Source organism: Chionomys nivalis, chromosome 9, assembly GCF_950005125.1.
Source record: "Chionomys nivalis chromosome 9, mChiNiv1.1, whole genome shotgun sequence".
Taxonomy (NCBI): domain Eukaryota; kingdom Metazoa; phylum Chordata; class Mammalia; order Rodentia; family Cricetidae; genus Chionomys; species Chionomys nivalis.
In genome coordinates this window covers 49,674,429-49,693,934 of record NC_080094.1, presented here as the reverse complement: position 1 = coordinate 49,693,934, position 19,506 = coordinate 49,674,429, and the positions used below count along the sequence as shown (strand labels likewise).

At 40.5% G+C, this 19,506-nt stretch overlaps 1 protein-coding gene across 3 annotated transcripts; it reads left to right on the top strand.

Moving 5' to 3' along the window:
* The first annotated feature begins 6,741 nt into the window (after positions 1–6,741).
* Positions 6,742–16,712, top strand: Ctxn2 (cortexin 2). Of its 3 annotated transcripts, none has more exons than XM_057781814.1 (2): positions 6,742–6,944; positions 16,166–16,712. In XM_057781814.1, the coding sequence occupies exon 2, from the start codon at positions 16,223–16,225 to the stop codon at positions 16,466–16,468; it is 246 nt and encodes an 81-aa protein (XP_057637797.1). In that variant the 5' UTR covers positions 6,742–6,944; positions 16,166–16,222; the 3' UTR covers positions 16,469–16,712. The 3 variants fall into 3 exon arrangements, with proteins under 3 accessions (XP_057637797.1, XP_057637799.1, XP_057637798.1); XM_057781816.1 differs by lacking the exon at positions 6,742–6,944 and adding an exon at positions 7,138–7,300; XM_057781815.1 differs by lacking the exon at positions 6,742–6,944 and adding an exon at positions 7,335–7,537.
* The last annotated feature ends 2,794 nt before the right edge of the window (positions 16,713–19,506 follow it).

Genomic DNA, 19,506 nt, shown 5'->3' with positions numbered 1-19,506 from the left:
AACATTAACCTATCTATTTCCTTGCTCATCATACACTCTGTGTATGACAAAGGTTCTGCTGTAGTCTTATACATTCCCATACTGTGCTTCCCTATCTCAAAGCTGTTTCTGAAGAGAATGATCCTTGTCTTGTATATATAAAGACTATCATTATTATGAAAAAAATTGTGCAAAGCTCATATCCCACACAGCCAGCTACTTGAGAAACCCGTCTGTGCCCCAAGGGCGGCCAATACCAGGCTATCTGCCATTGACCTCCAGGAAGCCTAGTCCCATGGGACACATAACTCCCGTCCGGCATAATGACATATGTCATGTCACACAGACAACACTGGAGTTGGTGTGGCACAGCATATTGGCTCTACTGTGACTCCAGGAAGCCATCCCAATATAAAAACCTTGGGTGCAAAAATTACCAGTGAAGAGGCTCCAGGCAAACATAACCTCCCTAGGAAGGACCCTAGACTGATTCAGTAGAAGAAGATCTTGCTTTCTCTTTTATTGCAATGCGGTCCTGCTGGACTACATTCTGAGTGAGGCTGTCCTCTGTGCTTGCTAATTCCCATAAGTTATCACATCTTTTTACAAGGTAGAAGTGAACACTTCCCAGGTCTGGGGAGTAGGTTTGGATGCAAAGTTGAATTATGATGTGAATGGGAGGACCCGAATTTGAATCCTCTGCATACATGGAAAAGCAGGGGGTGATGGTATGTGTCTGTAGCCCCAGTGTTCAGGAGGTCCCTGAAGCACATTCACCAGTCAGCCTAGCTGTGTCTGAGTTCCAGGTTCAATAAGAGACTTTGTCTCAACGTCTCAAATAATTAATAATAATAACAATATAGAGAGTAATGAAGACACCAATAGTACAGAGAGAGAGAGAGAGAGAGAGAGAGAGAGAGAGAGAGAGAGAGAGAGAGAGAGAAAGAGAAATTAATGCTTCTGATCTCTAACTTAATTAAAAGACAATATTTAGGGTCTAGAAAAGAAACAGAATACACTGTGCTTTAAGGTTAAGCTAATTTGTAATTATAAAATTGAAACTCTTTTCTGCCAACTTAACATTTTCGCATTTAACATTATTTGTCATAGTCAGAACCTGGAAACAACCTAAATGCCCCTCGATCAAAGAATGAATAAGGAAATGTGGTACATTTACACAATGGAGTACTACACAGCAGAGAAAAATAATGACATCTTGAAATTTGCAGAAAAATGGATAGAGCTAGAAAACATCATATTGCATGAGGTAACCCAGACACAGAAAGACAATTATCACATGTACTCACTCATAAGTGGTTTTTAAACATAAAGCAAAGAAAACCAGTCAACAAATCACAATCCTAGAGAACCTAGACAACAATGAGGATCCTAAGAGAGACATACATGGATTTAATCTGCATTGGAAGTAGGAAAAGACAAGATCTCCTGAGAATATTGGGAGCATGGGGACCATGGGAGAGGGCTGAAGGGGAGGGGAGAGGAAGGGAGAGGAACAGAGAAAAATGTATAGCTCAATAAAATAAATTTTAAAACATTTAAATATTTAAGATTATAATTTAGATTTTTGTTTCCATAATAATTAGATTATGTAGTTGCCTATCTTTCAATATCCTACTAAAATAAATTATATAAATATGTACATAAACCTGTCATTCACATTCACCTAACAGTCATTATTTTGACTGTGAGTAAATGACTTTAAGTTATTTCTCCACTTCTGATTTTATGACACTAATTTTACAGGTGGCCATAATCTGAACTTTTTTAAGAATTAATTTAAAAAACAATTCAAAGACAAATAACTAAATAGAGAAAAGAATCAATTTTTTTTAAAAATATATGAGTTCATAATTTTTAGTTATTAATTTGACTCTGGTCTCCCTGGGAAGTAAAAGAAGCAATAAACACAATCAGTCACACAGTCTTCACAATATATGAGAAAAAAGCACAGCTCCCACTCCGGTTTGATTTAAATGAGGAGTGGGTAGGAGTGCCCCATTTGCATTTCAAGCAGTGCTTCTTGGGAAATTTCCAAGCTCTCTAAACTGTACAGCATCTTAAAAATAAAGTAGTAGGCAATGTGTTGACTAACTACACACACACACACACACACACACACATAAAATCAATGTTGTATGTATGTCAACTAATATCTAATAACAACTCTATAAAAAATTAAGCAGTTTGTGTAAACCAGGAATCTTTCCAATAGAATATTTGTAGATAAAGTCCAATGTAGCACCAAAGCATGTTAAAGGTGATTTTGTCAGGGGTTGTACAATGTCAATCACTTGACTTCTATTCTGGAAACAGATCACAGTTTCTGAAAGCATAGGTGAATCTCATTACTTCAGAAAGCCATTAGTGAGTTTCGTTTCTTTCAATAGCTTCTATGGAAGTTGTGCAAGAATGTGAAGGGCACATGTTCCTTGCAGTTGAGTTAATTCACCAGTTCTTTTGCAAAAATAAAGAATAAAACATAAGTAGTATATGAATTTCTATAGAACTATAACTTTGTAGAAGTTTTGCACTACTTTACAATAACAAATCTTCTCAAGGACAGATAACAAATCTAATTTATTTTGGATCCCAGCACCTAGCAAAGGAAGTGGAACAGAATGGATTTCTAATCACACGCTCCTGAATGGGCCACTTTTCAGACTTTTGAGAGCATCATCTTCTTCCAGATAGCTTGAAAAGATCAAGGTCATGTGCCAACTAACACCAAAGAACCTAATTTGCAGTTAAAGCTTTCCTTTGGCATCAATTTGAAAACAATAACTGGAAGGATTGTATTAAATGATGTATGATTTTTAAAAAATAGAAAGCCAGGGGGTTGAAGAGATGGCTCAGCAGCCAAGAGTATTTTTTTTTCCCTGCATAGGACCTGGGCTTAATTTCAGCACCCACATGGTAGTTTACAACCACCCATAATTCTGACTCCAGGGAATTCGATAACCTCTTTCAACCTCTGTGGGCCCCGGGCATGCATGATGCAAATTCATACATGTTGGCAGAACAATCACACACATAAAATAAGTCTTTAAAAAAAAAAGGCAGACAACCACCCAGAGCAACCTTCAAAACCTATGTATGGACTTGTGACATCAACGGTCAAACAAAAACACTCTCCCGTTGTTCTATACTGAGTGAGAATTAGATGCGTAGCATCCAAGTGCTTTTAAAGATTTATTTTTATTTATTTATGTGCTCTCTCTCTCTCTCTCTTTCTCTTGGTGTGTGTGTGTGTGTGTGTGTGTGTGTGTGTGTGTGTGTGTGTGTTTGTGTGTGTGCCACCTGCATGTGGGTGACAACAGAGGCAACACTAAGATATCAGAGTCCCTGGAACTGGAGTTTCAGGTGGTTGTTAGAGCTGCAGTACACACTTTAGCTGCTGAACCATCTCCCTAACGGCAGCATACTGGTATTTAACATAGGGCTTCATGGGCACTTACCATAGAACTATATTTAAAGTCATAAAATAACAATTAAAAATCTCTAGCTATGATAATCATTCCTGAAATGAAGTTTGACTCTATATCAGATTCATGTCACTTGGTTCTGACCCTTTAAGCCAGGCTTTTAAAAGAAGTGATTGTGTTTAAGAGCCCTTGAGAACACTGAGGAAATACAGAGTGGGCTGGCAGGATGGTTTAGTGCTTAAAGGTCCTTGCTCCCAAACCTTACTACCTAAGTTCAGTCTGCAGGACTCAGTCAGAAAGATAGAGACACTGGGAATGGAAAGAGTATTATGAAATCTCAAAGCGTTAACCCTCAGTGACACACCTCCTCCTACAAAGCCACCTCATTATCCTTCCCAAAACAGTTAGAGCAACTGAAGACCATGTATTCAAATACACGAGCCTATAGGGAGCATTCTCATTCAAACCACCACAACCAACAAGGGCTCTCGAGCACTGAGTCATCTCTCCAGCCAGTGAAATAATCTTGCTGTGAGATAATGCTCTTGTACACTGTAGATATTCATCATTCATATTGGTTTAATAAAGCACTAGTAGGCCAGTAGTTAGGCAGGAAGTATAGACAGGGCAATCAGACTAAGAGAATTCTGAAAAGAGGAAAGGCAGAGAGTCAGTCATTAGCCAAATGCAGAGGAAGCAAGATGAGAATGCCTCACTGAGAGAAGTACCAAGTCACGTGGATAAACATAGATAAGAATTATGAGTTAATTTAAGTTGTAAAAGCTAGTTAATAATAAATCTGAGCCAAGCCGGGCGGTGGTGGCGCACGCCTTTAATCCCAGCACTCGGGAGGCAGAGGCAGGCGGATCTCTGTGAGTTCGAGACCAGCCTGGTCTACAAGAGCTAGTTCCAGGACAGGCTCCAAAACCACAGAGAAACCCTGTCTCGAAAAACAAAAAAAAAAAAAAAAAAAAAAAAAAAAAAAAAAAAAATAAATCTGAGCCAATAGGTCAAACAGTTTATAATTAATACAAGCCTCTGTGTATTTATTTGGAACTGAATGGCTGTGGTACCAGGCAGGACAGAAACCTCCATCTACATAATCTTAAAATATAGGTCAGAGAAAATTACCTCACTGTTTAGACTCTATAAGGAAGTGCATTGCTAGAATACAATACTTCTAGTACCTGGATAGTTGAAGTATGGTTTTAAGACTAGAAGCTTCTACCGTCAGTTCAAACAGATGTTAGGAATGAAGAATCTGGGACATAACCTTACACCTACAGAATTAGAGTCTTCTGATTCTCACAAATGTGAAATCCATAGCTACATTAAAATTCAAGCAACTGTTTTAGTTCAGAGCATTAAGAAAAGATGCAGCCCTTAACACATCTGGAAAAGTCAGTACAGCTATGAGCATGCCCCTGGAAAAAGAGACATCCTCTGCTCTTTCACAGCAGGCAATTAGGTCAGCTACTCCTTAAGATGTCGTGATCGTTTTACATTTAAAGGGGGAACAACTTTTTAAAAGATGGCCTTCTATGAGCTCCCAATATGTTTTGTGCAACTTTTAAAAAACATGAGATATTTTTATTATTTATTGAGAATTTTATGTAATATATGACCATATTCATTTCCCTCCCCAACTCCTCCTAGGCCCACCACCCATAATGTCCTCACTTCCTCTCAACTCCTTTAAAAAGATCCACTGGGTCCAATTTGTGCTGACCTCATACTCCCTCACCTAGATATGAGGCTAACTACAGAAATTTGATCAACCTACCAGGAACCATACCCGTAAAAACTGTCTCCCCCAACAGAAGCTATCAAATGTCAATAACTCATCAATTAGGGGTGGGTGCTCAGGATCCCCTCCCCCACACCGTGTTAGAATGGACTGGCTTGGTCTTGTGCAGGTCTTGTGTGACTGCTTTGAGTTCATAAGTAAGCAGAGAGTTGTCTTGTTCAGAAAACACTGTTTTGCTAGGGTCCACCCTCTGCTTCTTTTCTTTTCTTTCCTTTTCTTTTTTCAAGACAGGATTTCTCTGTGTAACAGCCCTGGCTGTCCTAGAACTAGCTCTTGTAGGCCAGGCTGTCCTCAAACTCACAGAGATCTGCCTGCCTCTGCCTCCCAAGTGCTGGGATTAAAGGCGTGCGCCACCACAGTTCTTATAATCTTTCCTTCTCCTCTTGCTCAGTGGTCTATATGCTTTGAAGGGGGTGATGCAGATTTTCCATTTGTGGCTGGGCGCTCCACTGACACTTATTTTCTGTGCAACTTTTTTGTAAGATCATTAAATTTCTTAAGTAATAATACTCAAAGTGGCCATAAAATTTGTCTTCATTACTAAATCTGGTCACACTCACACTATGTGTTCTCAGCTAAATAACAACAACAGAAATAATAATGTCCAAATTCCATATCTACGTTCCCCATAAATATTAACAATTCAATAGTTCATAAGAGGAGCAATTACACTTATAGGGGATCCACAGGTGCTTGCCAAGGGTAGGTTCTGGGAATAGAGTCAAAGGACAGTCACAGTTCGGAAATATTAAAACTGAGTGTGGAGGAACCTCGAGGAGGGATGAGATGGGAAGTATCTGTTGCTTGGATGTGCTCTGCTTTGCTTTCAGTTCTGTCTGTTTGCAGTGTGTATATTCAACGCTTTAGAAAACCAACCTTACTCTACCTGAATGGTTCTGTCACAGCTAGTTAGGCATCTTCTCGCAGGAGGGAGGTCTGCCTCAGCGTTCAGCACTGCGGACAGCTCCAGGCGTCTGCGGAAAGGGGTGGGGTGGGGCTTAGGAGGAAAGGGGCGTGGGTAGTGCAAACGAACACTAAAATGACTAAGTGACGCATCAGTTTTCGGTTAAACCAGCGCACCTTTCACTCGGTTTTTTCCCTTTGTCTGATCAAAGGAAATATAAAAACCGTAGCGCCTTCTAACAACTCGAGACCGCTGTTTCCACGCACAACGTGATGCCTTCGGCACAGCTGGAGACAGACATAGCAGAGGCAAGGATTTTCGCAACGAATTAATTAAACCCTCACTACTCTAGGAAGCACAAATAGTGACGAACCCTGATTGCTAAGCTTCAGGGTTTGCGATGTGAATGAAAATGAGACCTTGTCTCCGCTCTTTCTAAGACCTGAAGAACAGACCCTGTTGCTGTTGTTGGAGTCCCTTCCCCATCTCACGTCCCACCTCCTTGGCTCGCACATCCACCTGCGCGCAAATATTTACACATTGCCACACCAGAGAAATGCACACATGCACACACATTTTCCTGCAAACACTCTCGCGCACGTCCTTCCGCGACTGCCTGTGTCCTGTCTCTCACCCAGACACAGACACTTATACACGTAGGCCAGAAAAGCGCAACCCTCGGTCCTGTGACTCCCTCCACGCAGGTCCTCGGAACACGCTGCGGTTTACATTGAACCGATCGGCGAGCACAGACAAACCTACCAACAAGTCTACTGGCTGGAATTCATTTCCATGGCAACAAACATGGAAGGTGAGCCCATCCACCCCTGCTGCCTGTGAAGTAACTTTCTCCCCCCCCCCCCCCTCAGCATTCACCAACAGGGTTCCAGCGCCAGTCCTGAGGAGAAGGTGTCCTTATTCTCTTGGATTTCAGAGACAAGAGAGCCGGGTGGGGGGCAGGGAAAGTCTGTAGGTTTGGGTGAGCTCAAATTCTGAAAAGGAAAGAATGCCTCTGCAGCTGCTGATGCTGTCAAAAAAAGAAAAAAAGAAAGAAAGAAAATGTGTTGTGTATATACGGATTGCTGATGTTTCTCCCATGATGTCTTGTAGGAAGTTTCCATGCTTCCTGCAGCTTAATATGTAGAAGACAACCGGAGTCAACATAAGGTAGAATAATAACGATGGTCTAGACATCTTTGGTGAGACAGGTTGAGAATTTCCAGATCAAGCTTACCAGTGCTTTGGAAGGAATGGTTGTCTGAGGAGCCACCCAAATATTCTCTTAAGGAAAATCTCTCAAGGTTGATGTCTTCGGGGCTTTGGGGGTAGATTGGTGAAGATCCCGAGGTTCTGGAACTCTAGGAAACCAGCATGCATGTGCTTCAGCATGATGAAGACATCTGGGTTTGTAATTTAAGGATTTCCTTTTGATTCCAACACATCCATTCCTAAACGATAGCTCTGTGAAGATATGGCCTCAATAATGCTTTCTGCTGTTCCTTAATTTAATAGGCTTTAACAACCCTTGTATTTGATGCAGAGTCTGTTGTTTGTGTACAGACGGGCTCATTATTTTTTAAGCTAGAGGTTGCATGTCTCATTTCATGAAATGACAAGTATCTTCTCACTAAAGACTGTTGTCTCGTGGCTACTACTAAAATACTTTTTACCTAGAATATCCTATTGCGCCCCAATTGTAACTATTTCAGATTTGATGTTGGTGATGTTAATACTAGATAAATAAGCATGAGGGGAAAACCTGTTGATTTTTAAAAAGCTATAGGATGCTCTTGTGTATTTTCAGGAGGTACCTACATTTTACTACTGACTTCTGCAATTGCATGTTATTGTGTGCACGTTGAATAACTGTTTGCACAAAGCAAACTTGATAGCTCCTAATCAGTAAATAGTTCACAGAGGAAAAAAAGCATTGCCTACCGCATTCATTCATGGACATGAAAGGCTACATGCGTAAGCAGGTATAAAGCGGCTCTCCTTGGTGGGTCACTCGCAGTGACATGATTGCAATAACTGAGCCCAGAGGCTTTGTTGGTGTTGTCGTCATGGTCAGTTTAACTACCAAGCAACTCCATGACATTGGGCCTTGTGATATCTACAGGTACTGCCGTGGCCCAATGCTATGACTCATCAGGACTTACAGAGCAAGCATGGCATTTGCCATTAGAGAAAAGAGATGCTTTGAATCTGGCTGCTCACTACCAAAGTATCTAATCATTAACGCCAATGGCTGGAGTTACAAGCAGTATTTTATCACTAGTAGAAGTAGTATAAAAACACACTTTAAAAAAAAAATAAAAAAAAATAAAAACACACTTTAATACTTCAGCCATTATATGGAGGCATTCTGACATTTAAGCTGATTGGTGCTTGTGATGTTGTCCATTTTTTGTGGCATATCATATTTAAAGTAAATTTTACCTGGATTCAAATTCCTTTTAAAAATTCATTTCTTTTCACAGTTACGTTTTTCACAAGGGCCTTTTTATCAATTTGTACTTTTGTTCCTTTGTAATTCATTTCTCTCATGTCTCACCCATTTTCTATTTGTCAGAGAACCTATTTCTCAGGTATTAAAATATTATTTTCCTTTTAAGGTAAGCCTCATAAGATCTGTTCTACAGATCTTTACTTCTCTCTCTCTCCCAATTGTGGAAAATGAAAATTTGTCTTTACTCTCTAGGTGAACATGATTTTGAGAACTTTTTCACCAGGAAGTAGTCAGTGCTGTAACTGAAGACCTCTGTTTGTTTCTGATATGATTATTACCAATATTTTATAGAATATACTCCACACCAATGGAAAGGCACATAGTTCAGAAAACTTGGTGATATGTTCTCAAAAACTTCAGAGTTAGTTAGTATTGAAATGAGACAATGTACTCATTTTATATGTCAAATAATAAAGGAAAGTTTGGGAAATTACTTGAAAAAGCTAGGCCTCAAATACCAGTGTTTTGATGTTCTTGAGTCTGAAGGCTAACGTGCTTCTGTTTTTGTGTTTATCTGCCCACTTATACAGCACTGCATCAATCAGCAGGCTTCTTTGGGCTTTGTCTCCTTTTCAACTATGCTCCTATATGGCACTTTGTTTGAAGATGAACATTAAAATCTAAGTTTTTCCTTTTAAGATATTAACAAAAACCAACGTTTCTCACTTCAATTGTTGTTTAAAAATATAATCTACAGTTTTTTAAACATTAAATGGATTGACTTAGGTTTACTTTGAAAAACCAAATATCTGGTTAAGTCTTTCTTATTGAGAACAAGTCATATTTGAATGCATTATCCTTCTGCTTTTTTAATTTTCACAGAAGTAAAACTTGTTTTGTCAAATTTTATTACCATCCAATTCTATCTCCTCTTTAGCCATTATACCAAAATTTTCTTCAATTTATTAGCCTTCTAGAACTTTCTATAATGGTGAAATAATTCTGATACCAGGCCTTGCTTGCCAGTATTTAGTTTCCACCCCATAGAATTAGACAGTTTTTCAATGGTCCATCGGAAAACCTTGGCTTTCTTAGTTTTGTGTGCATTCCTACCACGAATTAATTCATGATCCTGATTACTTCTTGTAAGTCCACTGGGAGATCTTATTTTCCCTCTGTAAGAAGGGTATATATTGTGGTTTATTGATAGTGGGTTTTTTCTTATGTTCAAATCCTATCTGGTAATAGCAAACAGCATCTTGCTGGACTTACGAGAAAACCATCCTGGATCAGTCTAGAACAATTCTATACTAGAAAACACTTTAGAAGTCTGGACGTATCTCCTGTCTTCTTCAGTGTTCTCTTTCAATAATGTCTCCTCCTCTTAACTCGAAGGCTGCAGATACTTCTATGTACTGTGGTCCCTCTATCTTGCATTTATTCATCTGCATCAGTTTTACTTGATAACCAAATCTAAAGTGTTCTTCCCACTAGGAACTTTCTGTTGTACAAAATTATCTGGGTTGACTCCTTACATGAAAATCATGAGTTTACAATGCTCAAATTTACATTTACTTTGTAAATCTCTAATGTTGCCTGTTTTTTGCTTAGGGAACATGCTGTTTTTTCATCTGTTCAAGCTTAACAGAGTTGAGCTACCATTGATGGACCTCCTTTCATAGCTCTCCACATTCCGTCCTAGCTTTATGAAGAGCTTTCAAACCTACACTCTCTCTTCCTTATACTTATTCATACAGACCTTCATTGCTGCTCACACGAAGCATCGTTTTCCATTTCTTCTAAATATGTAGACGATAATAAAATTAACCCAATATGGCTGCTGAGGAGATAAAATATGTGTAAAGCACTATATAAGAGAAAGGCAGTAATTGTTGAACTTGGTTGCTTTTCTTTTTCAATACCCAAGTAGAGGACTGACTTGCTTTTATTATTTTTTTGAACAGGGCTCCTCTCTCTTGCTAGTTGGAAGCTCTTTGAGTAGAGAGGCCACATCTATTACCATGTGACAGCAGTGCAGTAAATACTTTGTATTTGTATGATGAGCTTCAATGAAATCATTTGTGTTTGACTGAGCCATGATGGTATTATCTTTCTGGACCTTTTGTTTCCATTCAAGTTAAGATTGCTTCTGCTTTTCGAGAAACTACTTCATATCTTCAACTTATATGGATTTTTGATGAATTTCAATTTGAATATTTATTTCATGCAAATTATCAAGCATTATCGCCCCAATTTTCAGTTAACATATTTCTCTCCTTCATTCTCAAATACAAGACTTTTCTAAATGTTTCTATCAGATATTATGTTCAGGTTTCATCTCAGAACTTAAGTCATTAGAATTCTTTTGAATCTCAACACTGGGAGCTATATATAATTTCAGCCAAGTTTTCTGTCAAATTTAGTAAGTCTCCAACCTAGTCATTGTTATGAAGCATGTAAGAATATATAGGTAAGGCTAGACCTTTGTGATCCTACCCTGCAGACTGTCTTCATGACTGTAGAACCTGTAATTATTAGGATAGATCAGTAACTGTGAATCTACATAAAACACCATAAACCAGGCATATCTCACATATTCCTCATAAAGAGATTACAATAGAAGGTCCATGAATTACCAAAGTCACTAAACATGCTGTCCCATGTCCCTAGTTCATCATGTTAACAGTAAACTACTTAAAAAAAAAGTGGAGTTAACTGTAGATATCTGAAGTTTTTCTCAAAGGCCCCTCTGTTAAGTCCTGACTCTTAGCTACAGCTACAGGGCTACTGGGAGGCACTGAAACCTTAGGAGTAGGTGTACTTTGTCAAAAGAAGTTAAGTCATTGTGGAGATGATCTTGAAAAGTACAGTGAGACCCTGGTCCTTCTCTCCCTCCAACCACCAAGTGAACAGCCCTCCTGTGCCACATTCTAGAACCAAAATCAGGCTCACATGACCGCAGCTGAAACTGTCAAAGCAGAGGGCCAGAATGAACTTTGAAGTTTGCCTACAGTGGAAAGCAGAGCAGTGCATGATTGCCTCTCACCCGTGTTATCGTCAGTGCCTTCAGTGCCAACCATTGCTTACCCCGTGTCTTTTAGCTACACATCGCCAACACAGAATTTCCTCTTCCGCTCTTTGAAAAACAAAACGTTTGTCTGGACTCACGACTCTGGTAACTTTCCCATGGTCAGTCATTTCTGAAAGAGTATCTCCACACTATATACACCAGAGGAGGTTAAGGAGTCTTGTGTTTGTCATTTATGACTTTAAAATAATTCTGTCTGCCTCTTCCTCAAGGCATACTGCTCAGTACGGCACATCGGTATCAAGTTCACCAAGGAAAATGCTGACATATGTTAGTTTCTACTTTTTTTTTTTTTCAACGAAAAAGTTAAGAAAATATTCTATGTTGACTTAAACTCCTTTAACCCTTTAGACATTCCGACACCGCCCTAAAAGTTTTGGGTCACTTTCCAACATGTGTTCAAATAGCACTGCATTTCATGTTATATTTTTAGTAATTGAGAGATCGAGTGCTACAAAGTAGGTTTATTGTCATGGTAACCTTTTTCATTTAACAAGCAATTGTCTATCCACACACCATGCACATCCCTACTCCATTCAGAAGATTTTGAAGCGTTTCATAACATCCTTCCTTACTAAGGCTGACAGCGAAGGATTCGATCAAGAAGATGGAGTACTACACCAGAAAATTTAAGCTAACTATAAATAAATAAATAAATAAATAAATAAATAAATAAATAAATAAATAAATAAACGAATGGGCCTGGAGAGATGGCTCAAGGGTTAAGAACACTAGTTGTTCTTCCAGAGGTCCTGAGTTCAATTCCCAGCAACCACATGGTGGCTCACAACCATCTCTAATATGATCTACTGCCCTCTTCTGGCCTGCAGGGATACATACAGGCAGAATACTGTATATATCATAAATAAATAAATCTTTTTAAAAAATAAACAAACAACAAAAAAAACCCAGAGAACAAATATAAAATCGGCATCTGTGCTTTCTAGTACAGAAGAATGTCTATGTAAGATAATTAAGATATAGTCTCCTGAGAAGACAAAGGGAAATTCACAGAGTTACTAGGAAAGATCCACATTCTCTCTCTCTCTGGACATAAAAACTCGTGTCTTTTTGAGAAGGCCACATTACATCAGTTTAACCAGAGAGAGCAGGAACGCTGGCAGAGCTGTTGAATCCTGTTGCTTATCTTCATGGTTAGTTTTTGAAAGCAAATGGAATTCCTCTTGTTCATGCCAACTGCTAATAAACGAAATTTCAAGTTCTCTGAATATTGAAAGATTAGGTTAAAAAAAGAACTTTGTTCTTTAATGATTGTATCCACCAACATATTTAACTTATTACCGTTCAATACTTATTGAATAGAGATGATATGCCAGCTTAGAAAGTGGTTTTTTTTTCTATTAATTCATTAACTCACTTACGGTCCAAGAATCTAAGAACAAAGTGTTATATGGCATATGTTAGCTAAATTTTGTATGAAGGGCGGGGGCTTTTGTATCTCTGATGAGGAAGGCATTTCGTTTTAATTTAGTAGAATTATATAAACTGCGTGTTTGATTGCTGTTTCTGAAAATTTTTTTATTGTTGTTGTTGCTTTGCTTGTTTAGTTGCTTGGTAGGTTTTACTAAGAATAACAAAGTTGCCGGGCAGTGGTGGCGCACGCCTTTAACCCCAGCACTTGGGAGGCAGAGGCAAGCAGATGTCTGTGAGTTCGAGGCCAGCCTGGTCTACAAAAGCTAGTTCCAGACAGGCTCCAAAGCTACAGAGAAACCCTGCCTCCAAAAAACTGCTATTGAGTTAATTATTGGCCCAAGGGCAACTCAATTGGCTTCTTCTGTGACCAGCTATGACACCTCACATATGTTTAGTCTATGATGTCTTTAAAATATGTAACTATATTTAGTTAATTTTATGACATCAATCTGCTTAGGCCATTTTTACATGACAGCAAAATGAACAAATCATTAAACCTGCCCAGGTGTTTTAACATTTGTGAGGCTGTTTCAGCTACCAGACACAGAGGAAGAGTTTAGTAACCTAAATGTTTATTAAGAAATGCCCTTTAGCTCCTAACCTGGAGATGGATGGAGGATAAAACAGGTGTAGACAAAGTTGAGCTGTGATCTTCACCAAAACAACTTCAGCTGATACCCTGTGGTATCAGAGCTAGACCACATCTTTAGCATCTTCCCCTTTGAGTCAAGATGGTCAGAGTCACATCGCTCACTCAGTGAACAGCATCCTTCCCAGGGGGAGACACACCTGTGGTAGGGCAGCTCTCTGCGCCCAGGCAACCCATGCAACGAAAGAATAACAACTGCTGGGAACGCTGCCAGCTGCTAGGCAACAAGTCCTACATTGTGGGTACACCACGGAATCTGCAGTAAACCAATGTTATTGGCCCTTCTGTTTCCAGGGGTTTAGTTTTGTTATCTTAACTTATGTGCATATGTGTGGATATATGCACATGAGTGATGCCGTCCTCAGAGACAGAGGCGCTGGATATCTTGGAGCTGGAGTTATCTATGTTTATGAGTTGCTGCCTGACATGGGAGCTGAGAACTGAATTTTGACACTCTGCAAGAGTAGGACCCCTTCCTAACTGCTGAGTATTATTGGCTCCTCTACCCACATCCCTTTGCAAATGTTAAATGTAGCTTACAATACAAGGACCATGAACTTGACAGCATTTTACAAATTCCAAAACAGAAAGTGTTGTTTGATCCTGTATCCTATGCCTCCTACAGGGTAAATAACAAAAGAACTCGGCCTCTGGCAAGGTCATTCTGAGTTACTTATGTAAGCCTATAAAGGTAATTTTTTAAACAGGCAAAGCACACTTTTACTTACTAGGACATTAAAAACAACGTGTAGAAAGATCTCCACAAAGGAATTTTAAAATGTTTTTTCCTTTTATTGAACAAATGTCAACCAACCAATGCCAGAAGTAGGGAGTATGTCTGTCACTGGTAGTTTGAAGACTGAGCTCTTTTGTAAAAAAACAAAAACAGAAACCAATAATAAAAAAAACAAAACAAAAACAACTTTCATAAAATCAGTGTTTCTAAGTTTGAAAGTTATAAGCCTTATTACTCTCTCCACACATTCCCACCTATCCCTTGTTCTATCTCAGTGTTCTTTTTTAAGTTTATTTTATTTTATATGTATGAGTGTTTTGCACGCCTATATGTTTGTGCACCATGGGCATGTCTGATGCCATCAGAGGCCAGAAGAGGGAGTCCGATCCCCTGGTGCTGGGAATCAAACCTCCATCCTCTGCAAGAATAAGTGCTCTTAACTGCTGAGCCATCTCTCCAGCTCCCTCAGTTGCTTTCTGAAAATGGATAAGGAGCTCCGTTGTATTTAAAGCCAACTTCTTTAACATCTTAGCTGTAGTTTTAGAATATCAGTCATAGATAGAAGCATGAGAATGAGACTCTTGTTTAGAAGGACTAGGGAGTTGCCTTAAAGTTAGCTGAATCACAAAGAACACACAATTTTAATTTGGATGTTTTTTTATTTAAGGAAGTGGTCCTCAACCACTTGATGCAACTCATTAATATAGTTCTTCATGTTGTGGGAACTCCAACTGTAAGATTATTTTCATTGCTGCTCCATAATTGTAATTTTGATACTGTTATGAATTATTGTAAATATCTAATGTTTCTGATAACCTCAGTGACTTCTGTGAAAGGGCTTTCAAGCCTCCAAGGAGTCTCGACCCACAGGTTGAGAACCACTGGCTCAGAGGTTCAGAAAATGAATGTAGATGGTTGGGAAGTAGCTAGTGCACACAGATATTGTGCTTAACCTCTTTGTAGTTGTGATGTTGGGGACTGCCTCCACTCAGGCAGTTTTCAAGGCATAATTTAACCAGGTGTGGCAGCTCTTGCCTATAATCCCAGCATTCAGGAAAGCTGAGGCAGAGGGATGGCCATGAGTTCTGTGACAGTCTGAACTATAGAGTGAGGATTTCTCTCTTGTGCGTGCGTGCACAAACACACACACACACACACACACACAGAGGGAGTACATATAATAGATAAGATACTGTAAGCATGCAGCTATGAAAACAAGAGCTGAAACAAAGAGTCTATCACGCTGTTTAAAGGATCAGGTTTTGTTTCAGACAAAATGGCCCTGGAGAGAGACCTTAAACATAAGGACCTTAAACCACAGGAACAGCTTACACTCTTTGTGTTTGCGCTATGATCTCTACATGCAAAAATGCAGTGAAAATTCAGATTAAAGAAGCAAGGACCAGCGAATCAAAGGCATTTAGTGTTAATCAGATGATATCACTTTCATGCTTGCCTTTCTATTTCAGTGTGCAGGCATGGATTTCTGTGTCCATAGACAACTCCACCCTTACTACAGCGGAATAAGCATCTCCAGTGCCAATTTCATTCTGGTCTATACCTGATACCTTCAAACATCTTTGATGAGTTAGGAGACCTTGAACATACCTGCTTTTATAATGTCTTGCCCAATGCTGCACAAGGAGGAAACTAAACTGGGTCCATTCTGTGTCCAGGCGGAGAACTGATTCCTGCAGGGACGCTGAAGAAGCCCCACAATGCACCAGTGAAGGATGAGTAGCATCTACTGCGGCAATTCTTCAGCTAAGATGAGCGTCAACGAAGTCTCTGCCTTCTCCCTGACCCTGGAGCAAAAGACCGGCTTTGCCTTTGTAGGCATCCTGTGCATTTTCTTGGGGCTTCTTATTATCAGATGCTTCAAAATCCTATTAGACCCATATAGTAGCATGCCCTCTTCTACATGGGAAGACGAAGTGGAGGAGTTTGATAAAGGGACCTTTGAGTATGCCCTTGCCTGATGGCGGCCTAAGCTTCACGCTTTTTCCAGTTGCCATTGGGACACATGGTAGACACGTTCGTAATTAGCTTGACTGTGCTGCTGCTGAGAGGATCATTTCATTCACGAAATTCAATAAACATCTGTGATTGATCTGGCCACCATGCTGGGTAAAATCTCGTGCTCTTCTTGGTCTCCCTCCGCGGAGGTTTCTATGCAGAGAGCAGAACTGTGACTTCTGCCACCTCATTTCCTCCTCTTATATCTGTCCTTGCTGTCTGCTCCTTTCTGTATGCTACTGAGCTAGCCGGTCGGAGACTTCAGCATATCAAGCCCTTGTAGCCTCTCCATGCACCACACTGGAGCCACCGCATAGCTTTAGCGAACTCTGTGTTATGTGACGCTTTTCTTAGGGAGACATGAACATATGTCTGCTCACCCCAGATAGAGAGCCAGTGATAGACTGGGGTTACTTGCAGGAATTATGGGTGAAAGATCACTTCCAGGAGCAGAAATGACTCAGCAACAGCTTTCTCACCAAAGGTCCACCTCAGCATGGGTGACAGCTCACAGAGATGGAAACCGGGAGCTTGGGGCACAGCCTACACAGCTCCACAGGTAGGAGAACTCCTCTTTAAGATAGCTCAGCTTGCTGACAGTGCCTCTTGGCAGATTTTACTGCTTCTGTAAGGTCGGGGAAGACAGGAGCTAGGGTATCCGGTCAGTTCTGGGACTTTCTGAAGCCTTTGGTTGGTTTATTTCCTAAACTTAGCAAGCTTCGCTGGAGCAAGGAATGTTTTCCCTCCCCTTAGAACATTCCATGTCTTGAGGAACTTTCCTCCAAGATGGGGCCTTATCTCAGAGGAAATTGCTATACAACACTTGGGCTCAAAGGCCTCTGGGTCCCCAAAGGAAAGACTGTTATTTCTCAAACAGAGGTCATAGGTTGGAAAGTTCACAGTGGGGCAAATTCAAAAAACCAACACCCAAACCTTCTAGCTCTGCAGACATCTGAAGGTTCTTAGAATGCATGCCCAGCATTCTTCTGAGGCTTGAAGCTCTTCCATAGTAGAATGCTGTAGTCTAGAGTGCCCGCCAGTCCTGACTCACAGGGACACTGGCTGGATCACCCTCCTTCATGAGAGAGCTCCAACACTGCCCGGTAGGAGGGGCAAGTGTACAGAAGCATGAACTCCAGTCAGCCAGCCGGCCCTTCCACCGCTAGAGCCATGCCACCCTGAGCCAGTTGTCTAATCTCTGTGGACTCCAAGGGAGAGACAACCAGAGGGGTGGAATGGCCCTTTAAACTAACAGCCTAAAAATGCTGCACGCATCCTTGGAAAGCCAGAGAGCCAAGATGAGGTTTGACAATGCACAGTTTTCTAGGTCAGGAGTCAGGGTTCTGATATTGGCTCACGCAACAACTAGCTTTATCTAGCTTTATAACCTAGAAAGTGATCTCAGGGTAGACAGCTTTCCACATCTGTGAAACCAGTGTGAGAAATCCATCCTTATGTCACTAAGGGATGCTGGCATGAGGACAGAGATGTAAAGGATAGAAAAGCACTTGGGAAACCATGGAACATGTAAAAACACCATGCTCTCTATCTGTCTCCATACTGCTCCAACCCAGCACTGAGTTACACATGCTTCTGCCACACCTGAGTTCTACATGGGTGCTGGGGATCTGAATCTAGGTGCCTTTGCTTGCAAGGCAGGCAATTTTCCCACTGAACCAACACCCTGGCCTCTACAACTTTTTAAAAAATATTTATTTATTTATTTATTTATTTATCTATTTTTACCGAAACTTCCATTCAAGTCTGTGGCATTCCAAAACAGCAGCCACAGAGAGATTCCTGATAGAGATTTTTGTTGTGGTTTATATGTTTTCTCTCCTAGTGGAATTTTAAAACCTATGCGTTGGTTGTGGTTCTTCTGTACCAAGCCTTCACATCAAGGAGGCTCTTGGTGCCCCAGCTGGTACAAAGACAGCTCACATCCTATTGGTTATCTGGCCCAAGAATAATTCAGTAAGTTGGGTTCAACTGATCTGGCTGAAAGGCATCTGTGCCCAAACACTGGGCATCATCTTTGTGACCTGGGCTTCTGAAGGGCTCTCTAAGATTCATGGCCAACTTCATGCAGAGGTTCCGTTTGTTCCAGAGACATCATTCACGAAGACTTTCCATTTCACAAGATCAGATTTTTATTTCAAAAAAAGAAAAAGAAGGAGAGAGAGAAGCAGAAAAGAAGGAAAGAAAGAGAGGGAGGAAGGAGAAGGGGGAGGGAAAGAGGGAGAAAAGGAAGGGAGGAAAGAAGAAAGGGAAAAAGGAAGAAAGGAAGGAAGAAGGGAGGGCGCGAGGGAGGAAAGGAAAAGAGAGAAGGGAAGGAAGGAAGGAAGGAAGGAAGGAAGGAAGGAAGGAAGGAAGGAAGGAAGGAAGGAAGGCCAGATACATTCATAAAGAACACACCATTTCAGGGCATCAGCTCCCAGCACACTACCATTCCTGGTCTCACTAAGAAGAGACTGCACTGACAGAAAGTGCTTGACCCGTGGCTTTAATTTTTATTTTATTAGTACATCTTAGTCTTTTGTGAAGATGGGGGAAGGAGAATGGTCATCATCTGTATTTTCAGGGTGAGAAATGATAACTATAAATGGCTGGTTAGAGTTGGGATAGAACATGGAAACTTCAAGAAATGTTAATGTTCCTACAAATAGACGGCCAATATCATACCCAGATCAGCCCCCAATGCCACACTCAAGAGCCTGTTAGGGAGAACAGGAGGAAAGGTAGCGTACTCCAGACAGCATGTTCTGGTCCCTGACCCACCGCAGAGGCTTCAATTAAGCTCACATCCAAGGCTGACTTTATGGATGGTGTCACTTCATCCATATCCCCCAAACATCCCTCAGCCACTCTAGGACAAAGGCCATCGTTTCCAGGTCTGAGATAACAGTCTCGAATGAGAATGTCTACTTGACGGAAGACTGAGAGTGAAACTAATTCATCCACACTCAAGTCAGACAAACATGCAGCAGGAAGGAGAGGCTGG